Genomic DNA, 17,664 nt, shown 5'->3' with positions numbered 1-17,664 from the left:
TATTACTTGACAACCAAAAAGAATGAAATCCTGCCATTCGCAACTATGTGGATGGAATTAGAGGGTACTATGCTAAGCGAAATTAGTCAGAGAAAGACAAATATCATATGACTTCACTCAATGAGGACTTTAAGATACAAAACAGATGAACATAAGGGAAGGAAAGAAAAATAATATAAAAACAGGGAGGGGGACAAAACATAAGAGACTCTCACATATGGAGAACAGAGGATTACTGGAGGGGTTGTGGGAGGGGGGATGGACTAAATGGGTAAGGGGCATTAAGGAATCTACTACTGAAATCATTGTTGCACTATATGCTAACTAACCTGGAAGTAAATTTAAAAAGTTATTTAAAAAAAATAAAGTAGAATAGAATACAATAGAATAGATAAAATAAAATAAAATAAAATAAAATAAAATACATACATATAGGGAAAATCACACATGGCTTAAAGCCCAGTAATCTTTCTAGAGTTGATTCTGTACCACAGGTTCAGCCATCATAACAAAACATTAATCAAGAATATTCCAGGGGCACCTGGGTGGCTCAGTCAGTCAAGCGTCCAACTTCAGCTCAGGTCATTATCTCGCAGTTCACGAGTTCCAGCGTATTGGGCTCTGTGCCGACACCCCAGTGCCTGGAGCCTGCTTGGGATTGTCTCCTTCTCTCTCTGCCCCTCCCCCACTCATTCTCATGCTCATTCTCTCTCTCTCTCTCTCTCTCTCTCTCTCTCTCTCGCTGGCTCTCTCTCAAAAATAAACATTAAAAAAAATCCAAAACAGGGGCGCCTGGGTGGCGCAGTCGGTTGAGCGTCCGACTTCAGCCAGGTCACGATCTCGCGGTCTGTGAGTTCGAGCCCCGCGTCAGGCTCTGGGCTGATGGCTCGGAGCCTGGAGCCTGTTTCCGATTCTGTGTCTCCCTCTCTCTCTGCCCCTCCCCTGTTCATGCTCTGTCTCTCTCTGTCCCAAAAATAAATAAAAAACGTTGAAAAAAAAAAAATTTAAAAAAAAAAAAATCCAAAACAAAAAAGAGTATTTCAAGTAGGCACAAATATGCCTTTAACAGAATTCATCAGAACATAATGGACACAATCAATAGTGCAGTCACATGCTGGTCAGACCAGGATCAGACCAGGCAGGTGTACAGCTCTCCTTAAGGGACATGGCCACAATAAGGCTTGGGGGAATACCAGCACAAGTGCTGACTATCCTCAAAACTAAAAGGGTACGAAAAACTAGAATGTAAGATAATTTTATCATTAGATTTTTTTAAAGGCCTGAAAAAACAAACCGTACTAATTTAAAAAGGCATTAATCCTAGAGAAAGAAGCTTCAATTACCAAGAACCCCTGTGTTCATGAAAATTGAGAAGGGTACCTAATAATACATCATTTAATACCCCAAGGGACTCTTGTTTCTCCAGAAAACACTATTTATAAGTCTGACACAACTAAGTAACTCACGTTTTCAATGAACTGGGTATTAGACAGCATAAGGAAGTCGTTGAAGACATTATGTAGGCGACAATCTGTGGCTTTAGTTTCCCGGATTAACCCATCCACTTGTTTCTTGATTTCATGGGTCCTAGAGATAGTCTGCTGTGAGAATTCCTGGAGAAACTGTAGTAGCTATTTAAAAAATAAACATACAGTAGTATCAATATCAAATGAGTCTACTCCGTGTGTCAAAACAAAAAAGAACCCATTTCCTTTCACCTTTGTGTGTTAGAATGTAAGAGATGCTGCTTTCGACAACACCCAAAACCAAGTATCACTGAAAAACATTAACAAAGCTCATCCAAACAGTGGCAAGGAGTACACCGACACTTGCTATCTCGCTTCTGGACGAATTTTAAAGTCTTGTTTGGTTATCATTCTACAGAAATCCCAGATCAAGGGCAAAATAACAAACTGCCACTCTTATAAAAAGAAAAAAATCGTGTTCATATGGGACTTCGGAATCACAGTTTCGGGAGTCTTGGGTCCCCGGCCTTTAAAGTCCCACTCGAGGATATCCATATACAGGCTTGTCTACCTCCCCACACAGTCCAGGTCCCAAAGTGAAATGGCCTCACTTGTGCCCTAGCAAACCCGCGGCGCAGAGATAACCTATCTGCCTCCATCAGGATGGAGATGGGAGCAGCCCTAGAAAACCCAAACAAGGAAGAGACCTGCATCTGGGCTGCAGTCGGAGTGGGGGAACTCAGCCGGCTAAGGACGATGGGCCCGCCCCCGCCCAGGTGCCTAGGGACTGCCACAGTGGCGTTTTTGGGGAGGGATGCGTTATGAACGCATGAACAGGGGCAGCAGAATACACCGAGTGGAGAAGGAATCGGGGTCTCCTGTCCTCCCGCTCGCAAGCCGCGGGGTCACCCCAGGCGGCCCGCCCTCCGCTCCCCTCCCTGGGGCCCGCCTCTCACGCCCGCATCGGCCGCCAGCGACCAGCTCTGGCTGCTCCTGCGGATCTCCTCCACCGACCAGGGCCGCTCCCACACGGGCTCGGACGCCGGCGCCCGCTCCTGGTCGGGGGTCGTCCGGTTCATCTGCAGCGGGAAGAATGAGAAGACGGGCTGAGGTTGGGGAAGGCACCGGCCCCGACCCGACCCCGGCCCGACCCGGGCCCGCCGCCCTCACCATCCCAGTCGGGCAGCTCCGCGGCCTCCGGGGCAGCCACGACCGCACCCGCTAAGGTCCGCAGGTCTGCGGAAGCCAAACCCCGAGCCCCGAGCCCTGCGGCCCCAGCACGTGACCAACTCTCATGTGACCGGCCCCACACGTGACCGGATGTGTGATGCCGCCGGAAGAAAAAAGGGTCTGCAGACTACAGGCTTGAGTTAGCAGGCCTGCTGCTGGGTTCGCGTGGAAGCTGGGAGCAGGGAGGATGCCGACGCCACAGGGTGCTGAAGGGAAGCGCTCGGCCGGGTTGCACTTGACCCGGCGAGCGCAGACGGCCGCTGAGGAGCACGCTGCTGGCCCGGCTCGGCTCAGGAGGGGAGCCCGAAAGAAACCTGTGGAACAACCCGCCTGGGGGCTTCTGCCTCTGCGCGAGGTGAGCAGGGCGAAAGCTACACCCGGCTGCGTCTTTTCCTTGTTGCATCTCCGCTACCCTTCGCGGGGTTGGCGCACAGGCGCTCATTAAGGGAAGAATGGCCAGTCTGGCCATCATCATGCCCGCTGACCTGCTTGGTGTCAACTCACTGCCTAGGGCCTGGTTAAAATCCTTTACTCTCTGGACATTACCCACAGATTCAAGCCCAGACGTCTCATAAGACAAGCAAATACCTTTTATAATCTGATCCCTGCTGCGACTGTATCTTCAACCTTCCCAGTTCCCCCCTAGCGCTCAGTGATCCTGCTAGGCTATTTTCACGCATCCTTTAAATTCCTTCTGCAGAGTCCCGCTTGTGCCAGACCAACTAACTAAATTATCTAAATAAAGATTCCAGTTTCTTTTCATTCCTTTGTACCCAAGGGTAAGTTATTTAACTTCCGTTAGCTTTCCTCCTCAGTAAAAGGAAGATACATATCTTGCAGGGACATGGTATTAAATGTGATGATATTCTTAAAACAGCTATCACAATGTCTGCCTTAGGGAGAGCGTTAAACGGATCTTACCGCTTTCTTTTGTTTTTGCCTCTAACACCTCAGTGAAAACTTCCCCGAGTATCCCAAGTATAGTTTTAATGCCCCTGTCAGTTATTTTCTGTTTGTACACATATCATAAAATATTACATTGTGTTATAGTGTATTTGGATCTGTCTCCCTTTAATAATAATAGCTAACATTTATGAAGTGCTCAGTATTTACTATTTGATGCATGTTAATTTATTTAATTATCTCAGTGACCCAGAAAGTAGTACTATTGTCTCTTTTTTTAAATGTTTACTCATTTCTGAGAGACACACACACAAAGCACGAGTAGGGGAGGGACGGAGAGAGGGAAACAGAGGATCTGGAGCAGACTCTGCACTGGCAGCAGAGAGCCTGATGCACTGCTCGAACTCTCGAACTGCAAGATCATGACCTGAGCTGAAGTCAGAGGTTTAACCTAAGCTGAAGTCAGAGGCTTAACCGACTGAGCCACCCAGGCATCCCAAGTACTATTATCTTTATGTTATAGTTGAAGAAACTGAGGCATCGGAAGATAAATAACTTCTTCAGAATTAGCCAGTAAAGAAGCAAGCTGGGAACCTACATAGTTAGCCACTGTTACCCTGTAGCTAGTCTTAGTTCTTTTAAAGGAACTTTTTTTTTAATGTGTATTTATTTTGGAGAGAGAGAGAGTGAGCATGAGCAGGGGAGGGGCAAAGAGAGAACAGAGGATCCAAAGCAGGCTCTGTGCTGACAGCAGAGAACCCGACACAGGACTCAAAGCCATGAACCATGAGATTATGACCTGAGTGGAAGTCAGAAACAACCGACTGAGCCACCCAGGCACCCCAAAAGAACTTTATTTTTAAGTGACCATCTATCAACCTCTAGCTGTTCCCTCACATTCATAAAAAAAGCAAAACAAAAACCTCTTGAGTTTGGTTGGTAAAATTTAGGTGAACTGGTTACTGCACTTGGCATCTCGTCTGACATCATCATGGGCAACTTCAGGAGCCATATAATGACCCTAGCTTCGATGTGCCTCAGTAACCTCAATCAATATCCCGATTCTCTAAGCACCTTGCTTACCTACACCCTGAACCTTATCACCTGATTTTCTTCTAAATCGGGACTGCAATAAAGCAGCCTTTACTTCCTCGTCTGTTCTCAACTAACCCAAACCCATCCCTCAGTTCTCCTTTTGTCCCCCAATTCCACCCTCTTAGCTTTATTTCCTTGCCTGTTCTGCGTAGAGCCCGTGATAGTAGCCTTCAACTTCCCTTGAAAGCCCTTTAATATCTGTATGTCAAGGTTCTGACACATAGTTCTGCTAGCTCCTAACTACAAATCAGTGCAATGATGTCCTTTCTCCTTTCCTGCGCCTAGGTTCGTGAATGGAATCACTACAAATTCATATTCTGCAAATTTGGCTGAACTCTCAGCACTGATTAGCAGTCCTTTTGCTTATCTTTGATCTTTATACTTGATAGCTCCCTTCCATAATTTCATCACATTTTTCTTTTTTTTTTTTAACATTTATTTATTTTTGAGACAGAGAGCATGAACAGGGGAGGGTCAGAGAGAGAGGGAGACACAGAATCTGAAACAGGCTCCAGGCTCTGAGCTGTCAGCACAGAGCCCGACACAGGGCTCGAACTCACGGACTGGGAGATCATGACCTGAGCCGAAGTCGGATGCTTAACTGACTGAGCCACCCAGGCGCCGCTCATCACGTTTTTCAAATTATCTACCCCACTTGCCTCTGCAAGAGAGAATAGACTTCTTACCTCATACTTAAGATGTTTCAATGTGTACACACCTGTGTCTCATACAGTTCTTTATTTGCACACAACAGAATTCAACTGGCAAACACCAACAAAATAGAATTTGGAGAAAAAACCTACAGAATTCACAGTTAAGGAAAAGCTAAGCAAGCAGGTCTTAGGAAGGGCATAAACCAGAGGAAATCGGGAGTCCCCTTTGAGCCACTGCCATCAGAATGACAGCCCCAATCATTTCCCTTCTTGTGTTTCTCTTCTGAACTTCCAAATTCCTAAGATAAATAAAATCTGATTGGCTCCCCTTAGGTCATACCCCCATTCCTTCCACCTCTAAGGGGGACTGAAATTGGTACTGTTAACCAAAAGCAGGGAGAAGAGATGCTAGGAAAGCAAAAACAACCGGCTACATGCTCCCTTTCTTTCAGTCTCTGGAAACACTGTCCTTACTCTTGCCGGAGATTAGTGGCCACTGTGTTCTTGATGGAAGCTTTCCAGCCTCCCCTTGGATAATGCTATCTTGAACTCCACTTCCTGTGTGTTCAATACTGCTCTCTTTACTGGTACTTCTCCCATAGACCTTTTCAAATGTTTTTAAGTCATGCTTTTTATTGAATCTGTTCATATTAGAGAGCTCTTGCTCTGCCATAACCATGCCTGAGAATTCAGATGAATCTACCCATTGTACAGTATATTAAAACTTGTTTCTGGGCACCTGGCTGGCTCAGTCGGTAAAGCATGCAACTCTTGATCTAAGGGGTCATGGGTTAAAGCCCCATGTTGGGTGTGGAGCCTACTTAAAAACAAAAAATTTTTTTCCTGTGCATTTTGATAAGTTTACAATATTTTAAGTAGTTGTAATATGAGTTGGGTTTTTTTTATGATATACAAGATTTTATTTTTCACATAGTGGAAATAATGGCATACTCTTTATTTTTCAGTTAATGACTATAGTGTGGATATTGCTTAAAGTCAGGGAAAGGTATAAAAATTTTGTTGAAGACATAAACTTCTCAGCATTACATAATCCAGTATATCTTATCTCCTAATAGTTTAATGGATATTTCATTGTTCATTAATATTAGAGGATTTAATGAGAAAAGCCACTGACATATCCAGCATTTTATTTAATTTTTTTTAATGTTTTTATTTTTGAGAGAGAGACAGAGAGTGAGCAGGCAAGGGACAGAGAGAGAGGGAGACATAGAATCTGAAGCAGGCTCCAGGCTCTGAGCTGTCAGCACAGAGCCCAATGTGGGGCTCGATCCCATGAACGTGAGTTTGAGCCCCAGGTCAGGCTCTGTACTGACAGCTTAGAGCCTGGACCCTGCTTCGGATTCTGTGTCTCCCTCTCTCTCTGCCCCTACCCTGCGCTCGCTCTCTCTCTCTCTCTCTCTCTCTCTCTCAAAAATAAATAAACATTTTTTAAAAAGTGTTCAAATCCAGCTGGTTTTCTAAGTAATTGAGTGGTATAAATGGTGTGACTATAGTATTAGAGTTTGGGATTGTAACCAACCATCTCTAACCAAACCCCCAGTCCCTTTGCATGTACTGCTAGCTCTCTGTAGTTCTGATTGCTCTAGAGGGCTTATGAGTTTTGTTTTATAAGAACCCACAGGGGCGCCTGGGTGGCTCAGTCGGTTAAATGGCCGACTTCGGCTCAGATCGTGATCTCACGGTCCGTGGGTTCGAGCCCCGCGTCAGGCTCTGTGCTGAAAGCTCAGAGCCTGGAGCCTGTTTCAGATTCTGTGTCTCCCTCTCTCCCCCATTCATGCTCTGTCTCTCTCTGTCTCAAAAATAAATAAATGTTAAAAAAAAAAAAAAGAACCCACAAGCCTAAGAATCCAATAATATAGATCTGACCCAATAAATCTACTAACTGTAAGTTATATGCTCTTTTTAAAGAAATGGTAGTTATTATTTTTTAAATACTATTTTAGTATTTTATGAATTATATATCTAATAGTTTGGACAAATTGAAACTCTCAAAATTACTACTACTGTTATCATTTTGCACTAGTAAACGAAGCGTGAACAGCAAATGTGTCCAACTGTGTCCCAACAGTGTCAAGCTCTACCACTGTTAAGGTTAGATTTCTTGCCTCCGAGATAGGTTTTGCCAATCGCCCTTCTCTCACCAAATTCTTTTTAATGAGACACAAAATTACTTATGACATTGTTCTTCCTTTCTGGCAAAACCCTTAATTTAGCTAAACAAACTACTGCCTGCAAAGTGGGTTTACAACTCTTAAAATGTACTTGTAATTATTCTTTACCTGAAGTATTTTTGAAATACTGAACATCACAAAAATCTTCCATTTTATGATAACTTCTAGCTTAGTTTAAGGTACACATAATAATGTAAACCACTAGCTGCTTGCCTTTTCAGTAAAGGTAGGATTCGAATCAAAGGTATTAAACAATTTGTAAAATTTTCTTTGTTCAGTGTGATTAATTTTACAACTTTAGGGCATTACAGGCTGAGAAAGCTGGCAAAAAAAAAAAAAAAAAAAAAAGAACATTGTATGCTTTTATAATGCATAGCTCTCAGATGTTACACTGAAATACTCCCAGAGTTAAAATATCCATGTTTGAGTTTGACCATCAAATATGCTATATGTAATATAAGGATTGATTTTCTAACTCTACTTTCTTGAAAATAGAGTCTAGCCATCCTGTTTGTTTGTTTGTTTGTTTTCTACAGAAGTCCCTCTAGTGGCAAGCCATGGTTCCTCTAAGAGTCATTTAAAGGGCCTAAGAGAAGATTTTCTCCAAGAATGGGCAGTTCAGAGGCTCCACATGAGGTGAGGCTAGAAATGCTTCCCAGTCAGAAAACCCAGAAACCAGGCGCCCCACAGTATGGACAACATGCTCCTCTGTCGAAGGGATCCCTGCTCTCTGACCTGGGTGGAAAAGCTGACCCATACACAGAGTGACAGAGGCTGATGAGTTCTGGAGATCAAGCAGCTTTGCTTGCTGATACTATACTCTGACTCGATATGTCAACAAGCAGCACTTTCAGGGCCCTCAGGAATGGATTTCTAGCACAACCCTTCTGCCCGCCTCTGTTAATCACTGAGCTCTCTTTTCAAGAGTTGGAATTTTCAATCTGCTGCAAGTCCTTTAGAGTTTTGGTACTATAAGACCTTAACCCTTCTGCATGTTTATTCAACCTCCCCTTGGCTCAGCTACCTGCCCAAATACATCAGAAGGCAGGCATCTCACTTGCACCCTTGAATAATGCCAACATTATTCCCGGAAGTGGTTGGCGAGTCTTACCAAGGAGAATTGTAATCCTGGGAGTCCAGTTCCTGCATTGACAGTTTAATGAAAGCAACACTACTAGGAAATAGTTCTACTCACCCATTGTTGCAAGTCTGCAACTCCTATATTTGGCCAAGAGGTTGATTATATATGTTAAAATATTTTATAAATAAATTATAATAAATAAATAAATTTACTTATAATAAGTAAAATATAATAAAAATTATAATAAAACTTTATAAGTAAATTATAATAAATAAAATATAATAAATATTATATACAATTAAATTTTTTCATCTTTTAATGTTTTCACTTTTTTCAATATTTCTTTATTTTTGAGAGAGAGATAGAGAGCCAGCAGGGGAGAGACAGAGAAAAAGGGAGACACGGAATCAGAAGTAAGCTCCAGGCTCTGAGCTTATAGCTCAGAGGCCAATGCAGGCCTCAAACCCAAGAACCATGAGATCATGACCTGAGCCAAAGTCGGACACTTAACCGACTGGGCCACCCAGGTGCCTCAATGTTTGAGAGTGAGAGAGAAAATGCACACAAACATGCATGCATGGGGGAGGGGCAGAGAGAGAGGGAGACAGAGGATTTGAAGCGGGCTCTGCACTGTCAGCACAGAGCCCGATGGAGGGCTCAAGCCCACAAACCGTGAGATCGGACCTGAGCTGAAGTCAGACCTTCAATGGACTGAGCCACCTAGGGTGCCCCCTAGATGTTCATAACCTACATAAACACAGTACAATCAGCCAGTAAATTAACATTGATGCATTATTATTACTTAATCTATAGACCTCATTTAAACCTCATCTTTGTCCCATGTCCTTTTATCTACCTGGAACCACATAGTACATTTATTATGTCTCCTTATTCCTTCATCTTTCTTTTTTGTTTATGACCTTAATATTGTTTTGAAGAATGCTAGCCAATTCTTTTATAAAATTCTCCTAAGTTTCCTCATGATTAATTCAGGTTATGCATTTTCAGCAAACATGCAAAAATATTTTGACAACAATGAAAAGGAAAACCTGAGCAGGCCTAGCCTTATAAGACAAGAAAATATACTATAAAGCCTCTGTAATAAAACTGTTACATCGGTGCATGAGTAGACAAACAGACCAGTAGAATAGAGTAGAATAGAATAGAATAGAATGCCCCAAAATAGACCCAGGCACATTTGGAAACTTAGAATATTGGTAAAGGGGCATCTCAAGCCACTGGGGCAAAAATGGACTTTTTAAAAAATAGTGCTGTAACAACTGGGTAACCATTTGGAAAAAGATAAGAGTGGAAACATACCTAACACTACATAAAAATAAATTCCAACTGGATTAGAAATCTAAATATAAAAACTGAGTCTATGGTCATAACATCCTTGAATGTGCCTGATCCCACCTAAATGTAAAAACTGAAACTATGCAAATACTAGCAAACAACATGAATGACTTCCTCTTTAGCCTCAGTGTGGGGGAAGTCTAACTATAACTCGAAATCCAGAATAATAAAAAAAAAATTGATAAATTTGAATGCGTAAAAATAAAACATTTTTCGTGGCCAAAAGCCATCACAAAACCAAAAGACAATTGACAAACCAGGAGAAAATATTTGCAACATATATGACAGACAAATGGCTAATATTGCTAATATATTAAAGGGATATTAAAAGAGCTCTTAAAAATTAAGTGGCAAGCCACCACAAAAAAAAAAAAAAAAAAAAAGAGCTACAGGCCAGTATCCTTGATGAACACAATGCAATGCAAAAAATCCTCAACAAAATATTAGCAAACCGAATCCAAAAGTACAGTTAAAAAAAAAAATCATTCACCAGAATAAAGCAGGATTTATCCTGGGATGCAAGGGTGCTTCAATATTTACAAATCAATGAACGTGACACATCACATCAATAAAAGAAAGGATAAAAAACATTATTTCTTTTTTTAAATATTTACTTTTATTTTGAGAAAGAAAGAGAGCAGGGGAGGGGCAGAGAGAGAAGGAGAGAAAGAATCCCAAGCAGGATCCGCGCTGTCAGTGCAGAGCCCAATGTGGGGTTCAGTCTCATGAACCATGAGATCATGACCTGAGCCAAAATCAAGCGTTGGACACTTAACCAACTGAGCCACCCAGGAGCCCCTATGATTATTTCAATAGATGCAGAAAAACCATTGACAAAGTACAACATCCATTCATGATTAAAAGAAAAAAAAAAACCAATAAAGTAGATCTAGAGGGAACATACTTTAACATAATAAAAGTCTTATATGAAAAACCCACATCATTATTGTATCACACGTGGTATTTTCACAGCCCTAAAAATCCTCTGTGCTCTACCTATTCATCATTCCCTTCTTCTAAACCCCTGGCAAACACTGATCTTTTTTCTTTTTTAAATCCAGTAGAGTTAGCAAGTCCTGTTATATTAGTTTCAGGTGGACAATACAGTGATTCAACAATTCTATATATTACTCAGTGCTCATCAAGAGAGGTATGCTCTTTTTTCTGTTTTTAAGTCTATTTATTTTTTTCTTAGTAATCTCTACACCCAATGTGGGGCTCAAACTCACCAACCCCAGATCAGGAGTCGCATGTTCTTCCAGCTGAGCCAGCCAGGCGCCCCAGGGTAAGTGTGCACTTAATCCCCTCCACCTATTTCACCCATCTCCACTCACCTCCCCTCTGGTAACCATCTATTTGTTTGTTCTCTATTATTATTAAGAATGTGTTTTTTGGTTTTCTCTTTTTTTTCTTTGTTTCTTAAATTTCCCATATGAGTGAAGTCATATGATATTTGTCTTTCTCTGATTGACTTATTTCATAGCATATACTCTCTAGATCTAGCCCTATTGTTGCAAATTGCAAGATTTCATTCTTTTTTATGGCTGAGTAACATTCCATTGCATATATACACCACATCTTCTTTATCTGTTCCTCTATCGATGGACACTTGTGTTGCTTCCAGATCTTAAACAATAAACATAGGGGTGCACATATCCCTTTGAATTAGTGTTTCCAAATTCCTTGGATAAATATCCAGCAGTGGAATTACTGCATCATATGGTAAGTCTATTATTAATTTTTTGAGGAACCTCCATACTCTTTTTTTTTTTTTTAAGTAGGCATCATGCCCAGTGCAGAGCCCAATATGTGGCTTGAACTCATGACCCTGAGATCAAGACCTGAGCTGAGATCAAGAGTTGGATGCTTAACTAACTGAGCCACCCAGGTGCCCCCATACTCTTTTCTATAGTAGCTGTACCACTTTGTATTCCCACCAACACTACAGGCACTGTTGTTTTTTCTCTACTTCCTCACGAACTCTTGTAGTTTCTTGTGTTTTTGATTTTAGCCATTTTGATAGTTGTGAGTGGGAAATGCAAATCAAAACCACCATGAGATATCACCTCATACCTGTTTAAAAAAAAGACAAGAAATAACAAGTGTTGGTGAAGATGTGGAGAAATGGGAACGCTTGTGCACTTTTGGTGAGAATGTAAATTGGAGCAGTCACTGTGGAAAATATAATGGAGTTTCCTAAAAATTAAAAATAGACTGTCATATCCAGCAATTTCACATCTGAGCATTTATCTTAAGAAAATGAGAATACTAATTCATAGATATATGCACCCTCATGTTCACTGTGTGACCAGCTAGAACCCAACACCTGACCTTTACTGCCCACCTGCTTATACTCACTGACCTTTGTCCCACATTTTTCCTTAAGCTCTTCTATCCAGCTCATCTTTTAACTCAGGCTGATGGAAACCAAAAGCACCCCTCAAGTGATAGTGACCACCCTGACAAGACCTCCTGCCAACCCAGGCCATCCAGACCAATATGACCATAACCCTGGACTCGCGCCGCACAGATGGACCATGGAGTGACCTGCAGAATGACTGACAACTTCCTTTACCTCATTATAATACTAAAACTTCTGCTCAAGGATGAGCACAAGCCTCATTTACATAACATACAATGTGTGATATAGGCATGCTTCCTTAAGTTGCATGCACTGCCTTATGTTCCCCTTTACATTCCATGACAAGGCTTCCCTATCTAAATATTCATCCCAACCCTAAATAAAAGGGACCCATTTACCCTTGGCCCTGTGATCTCCTTATTTGCTGCAAATAAAGTATCCTTGTCCAACAATTTACCTGGCATAGTTTTTAATCTGTGACTCACCAAGGAGCAATTTATATCTATATCTATTTATATTTACATCTATATCTACATATCTATATATCATCTATATATCTATATCTATATGTATGCAACAACATGGATGAATTTTGAAGGCATTATGCTAAGTGAAATAAGGCAGACAAGAAAAAGACAAATACTGTTATGATCTCACTTATATGTGGAATCAAAAACACAATGAGTTCATGGATACAGAAAACAGATGAATTAGATTGCTGGTAGCCAGAGGTGCGAGGTGGGAGTGGGCAAAATGCGTAAAAGAGGATAAAAAGAAGAAAAAAGTCAAAAAAGCAAAACCGTAGAATCATCTCAAGAGTTGCCATAAAGGATGTGAGAAAATGCAAAATCTATTTTTGAATAAAAAAAGAAACTTAATAAAATTAGGAAGATAAATGTAATTATGAAGAGATGCTTCATTAACATATTTTTTCCAGAGCTAAAAGAGCCCTTGGCCTTTTTCATTTCTGCTCTGGTCACCAAATGTGTGTGTCATTGGGTAGGGTATTTTCTGCCTAGAGATATCATCCAATCCCCCAGGTTGAGGGCTCAATCCACAAGACTGTCCCCTGCCCCCCACACACACCCAATTCAAATGTCAATCTCAAGTCCAGATTGTTACCCGTGCTTTTGACTGACAGGTATAAATTGGAGGTTCCCATGACTCTCTCCTCAGGTCGATTAATTTGCTAGAGTGGCTCATGTAACTCAGACAAATATTTTACTTACAGGATTACTGGTTTATCATAAAAGGATACCACTCAAGAACAGCCAGATAGAAGAGATGCATAGAGCAAGGTATGTGGAGAGGGGTAGTGGAGTTTTCATGCCCTCTCTGGGTGCCACTCTCCCAGTGCATCCCAGTGTTCACCAACCCAGAAGGTTTCAGAACTCCACTGGGCTTTTATGGAAGCTTCAGTATTACAGAGACATAGTTGATTAAAACAGCCACTGGTAATTGAGTCAACCTCCAGGCCCTCCCTTCCCCTGAGGTCAAGCCTCTGATAACAAAATTGTTTCTGCTAGCAACCAATCCCCACACTGAAGGGCTTTCAGATGTCACCTCATTAGCATAAATTCAGATTTAGCGGAAAAGGGCTTGTTATGAATAACAGACAACACCTTTATCACTCTTATCATTTAAGAAGTCCCTAGGGTTCCAGGAACTTTGTTCTAGGCATAGGGATGAAGACCTAATATATATTTATTATAAATCACAATATTACAGTACCCCATCTTGTTACTTTGTACACATCGACTTAAATTTGATTTCAAGCTCCCATCGCACTGGGATGGTAGATAATTCCATCTCATCCCTTTTGGGGAATTTTCTTCTGTTCTCCAATGCATGCCTAGGTTATAGGGATTACACAAAGTCAAAGTTTTGGAGGGGGTGCCCATGTGGTCTTCAACCTGCTGTCTCTTACTGTTTCTGAGAGATACTCATTGTCTCTGGTCATGTAGTCTCTTTGGATCATAGCCAGTGCACTGGGATGCAAGAACACCTGGCTCCAGGGGTCCCAGACAGACCAAGTTCAACCAATTGCCACTGACAAAACCAAAAGGGCAAGAGAGGAATGGTGGGGAAACAAGAAAGGAATGTGTTTCAGTGAGGCTGACACTGGGAAAAGAGCAGGCTAACATCTCAAAGACTGTCTCTAAACTGCTGAATATACTTCCAGGTTTATATAAGGAAAATATGGGACAAAGGTTGGTGTGTGAGTGCAGTTGGACATAAAGGTGAGGTCCGTCAGGTTGTCTGGGAGTCAATCATGCAAAAGGCTTGCTGGCTCAGGGCAGTCCTTATTGCTGGAGTGGATGGTTTCGGTTCCCATCAAGGGAATGCTTTGCCCTCCAGGTCTTTTTTCTGAGTTAAGAGATAAGCTGGAAAGAAGAATTAATGATTTAGAAAGCACTGACTGAGGTCAAGATGGAGGTGATTTAAGTCCTCTTTCAATGCTTCATTATTTTTATTGCTGAATACTGTTCTATTTCATTTTGTTTATCTATTCATCTGTTTATGTACATTTGGGTTGTTTTTACCTATTGTTTTTACCTCTTGGCTATTGTGAATAATGCTGCTATAAACATTAATATATCTGAGTACAAGTATATATCTGAGTACCTGTTTTCAATGCTCTTGGGTATCTACCTAGTATGATAGGGAAAGATAGGATAAAAATAGGCAGAGAGGGAAAGATTAGGACCTGAAGTCCTTGGGTGGGGAAAAATACATATTTTGGAAGATTCTGGGAATGTCTGACCACAGCAAACCCCCTCAGATATAAAGTTCCTCTAAAGAATGTAACAGACACCACCTATTCCCCTTCAGGTTTCCCTCAGGAATTTGACAAAAGAGCTAACTTTACTAGCTAATTAGCTAGTATTAATTTAGCTAGGGCTAATCAGTACTAGGCCATAAAACGTTAAGACCCACAAGTAATGATATGGCCATAGGACCACCCTTCATACAATGGAATTGAGCCAATCAGGAATGGACAAACCTGCACCTAGAGTTATCAAGCCAATGAGGGTAGGAGCTGAATAGGAAACAGCCAGGGTGGGGAGGTGGAGGGGGGGGGGAACCAGAACCTTATAAAACAAGAACCCCTGCCTATAGTCACTTTCAAGTGTCCCCTCTCTGTAAAGAGAGCTTTCGTAGTATTCTTACTTTCTGATCTTTTACTCTAAGAAACTTGCCTACTGCTCATTTTTTGTCCACCTATTCATTCTTCGAAGTGGCGAGACAACAAATCCCAGGTATTGAGGTAAAGAATCCTGCAACACTAGGAGTGGGATTGCTGTATTAAATGGTAACTCTAATATTTGACTTTTTAAGGGACTGCATCTAGTTTCTATATCTCCTTATTCTTGGCAACATTTGCTTTTATCTTTTTGATTACAGCCATCCTAGTGAGCATAAAGTGGTGCTCACTTTTTATGTGCTTATTGACTGTTAAGAGGACACTTTTTGAACCTTTTAATTTCAGGGTGCCTTGGATGGCTCAGTTGGTTGGGCATCCAATTTCAGCTCAGGTCATGCTCTCATGGTTTATGGGTTCGAGCCCCACATCGGGCTCTCTGCTGTCAGCATAGAGCCTGCTTCAGATCCTCCGTCCTCTCTGTCCCTCTCCCGCTTACACGGGCACACATGCACTCTCTCTCTCTCTCAAAAATAAACATTAAAAAATTAAAAAAAAAAAACTTGTAATGAAATTAAAATTCAGTTTCACATTTGCAGAAAAGTTACAGAATCGTTTTTTAAAAAGCCTGTATACCCTTCACCCAGAATCACCAACTGTTAATATTATGTCCCAGTTGAGCTCTCCTTTCATCTTTCTGTCTCTGCCTGAGCAATCTGAGCGTAATTTGCATTCATCATGCCCCTTTACCCATGGATATTTGTGTCACTATTCTGAGAACAATGGCTTTTTTCTCAAACAAACCTCAGTACGCTTCTCAAAATTCTAAAACTTCATTTTTTTTAAGATTTTATTTTTAGGTAATCTTCTACATGCAACTCGGGGCTCCAACTCACTACCCTGAGATCAAGAGTCACATGTTCCACCAACTGAACCAGCCGGGCACTCCAAAATCCTGAAATTTAACTTTGATCAAATAATTATTTTTATTTATTTATTTTTTTTAGAGAGAGAAAGAAAGACAGTGCAAACAGGGGAGAGGGACAGACTCTTAAGCAGGCTCCAGGATGCTCAGCCCAGAACCCAACACAAAGATCAATCCCACAACCCTGGAATAATGACCTGAGCCAAAATCCAGAGTCAGCCGCTCAACTGGCTGAGCTACCCACACGCCCCAATAAAATAATGACCTAATCCACTCCATATTTGAACTTTACCAATTGTCCAAATAGTCTAGATTTGAGACCAGGATCCAATCCACGATCATATTTATTTAGTTGCCTTTAATCTGAAACAGCTCCTTAGCCTTTCTTCATCTTTCATGGCCTTGATATTTTGAAGGGTATGGGCCAGCTATTGTGTAGAACATGTTCACGTGATATTTCCTTGTGGTTAGATAAAGATATGCATTTTTGGCAGGAATTCCACCAAGGCATGTCCTTAGGGCATCATAGCAAGAGGCTTATTTTAACCCCATTGTTGGCAATTAGATTGGATTGTTTTTTAGGTAGTATCACTTAGGCTCTATCGAAATTGCTCTTTTTTCAATTGTAATTAATGAGCAATCTAGAGGGGTTACTTTGAATTGATACAGTATTCTGTTCCTCATTCAACTTCCATTTGCTAGTTTCAGCATCCTGTGCCTTTTTAAAAAATCAGTTATGAGGTATAATTTATATACAGTAAAATTCACCTATTTTGAGTCATCAGTTGTATGAGTTTTGACAAATGAGTAGTCATATAACCACCACAATAAAAATTTGGAACATTCCCATTGCTCCCAAAAGGCCAAAGGGGGCTCTTCTTCATAATATGAGACAATAGGGGCGCCTGAGTGGCTCAGTTGGTTAAGCGTCCAACCTTTGATTTCATCTCAGGGCATGCTCTCAAGGTTCATGGGATAGAGTTATGAGTTGGGCTCTGCACTGACAGCTGGGAGCCTGCTTGGGATTCTCTCTCTCCCTCTCTCGCTCTCTGTCCCTCCCCTGCTCAGGTGCATGTACGCATTCCCAAAATAAATAAATAGATAGATAGATAGATAGATAGATAGATAGATAAACTTTTTTAAAAATGTGAAAATAGATTTTTTTAAAAAAGTGAGATAATAGATATAAACCCAGATACATGGTATCCTAATCTTAAGGAACCTTGAATCTCTTTCTGAAACAGGCCTGACCTTCAAGA

The 17,664-nt window shown here is 41.3% G+C and overlaps 1 protein-coding gene and 1 long non-coding RNA gene across 4 annotated transcripts in view; one reads left to right on the top strand and one right to left on the bottom strand.

Annotated features, from left to right (window-relative positions):
• LOC122202818 (WASH complex subunit 2-like) overlaps nt 1-2,741 on the bottom strand; it is a 62,216-nt gene extending 59,475 nt beyond the window's left edge. For all 3 annotated transcript variants that reach the window (XM_042909374.1, XM_042909376.1, XM_042909375.1), the window contains exons 1-3: nt 2,637-2,741; nt 2,423-2,545; nt 1,467-1,631 (exon numbers count right to left, since the gene is read on the bottom strand). In XM_042909374.1, coding sequence (XP_042765308.1) covers nt 1,467-1,631; nt 2,423-2,545; nt 2,637-2,639 — 291 coding nt within the window. In that variant the 5' untranslated portion in view covers nt 2,640-2,741. The remainder of the gene's footprint in view (nt 1-1,466; nt 1,632-2,422; nt 2,546-2,636) is intronic.
• A 63-nt stretch (nt 2,742-2,804) lies between these two features.
• LOC122202820 lies at nt 2,805-11,205 on the top strand. Its single transcript, XR_006194898.1, has 3 exons — nt 2,805-3,051; nt 8,076-8,175; nt 11,172-11,205. It is a non-coding gene; the product is annotated as an uncharacterized LOC122202820 (long non-coding RNA).
• Nucleotides 11,206-17,664: the final 6,459 nt, after the last annotated feature.

This window comes from Panthera leo, chromosome D2 (genome assembly GCF_018350215.1).
Source record: "Panthera leo isolate Ple1 chromosome D2, P.leo_Ple1_pat1.1, whole genome shotgun sequence".
NCBI classification, from domain to species: Eukaryota; Metazoa; Chordata; class Mammalia; order Carnivora; family Felidae; genus Panthera; species Panthera leo.
This window is presented reverse-complemented; position numbering and strand designations above follow the sequence as displayed.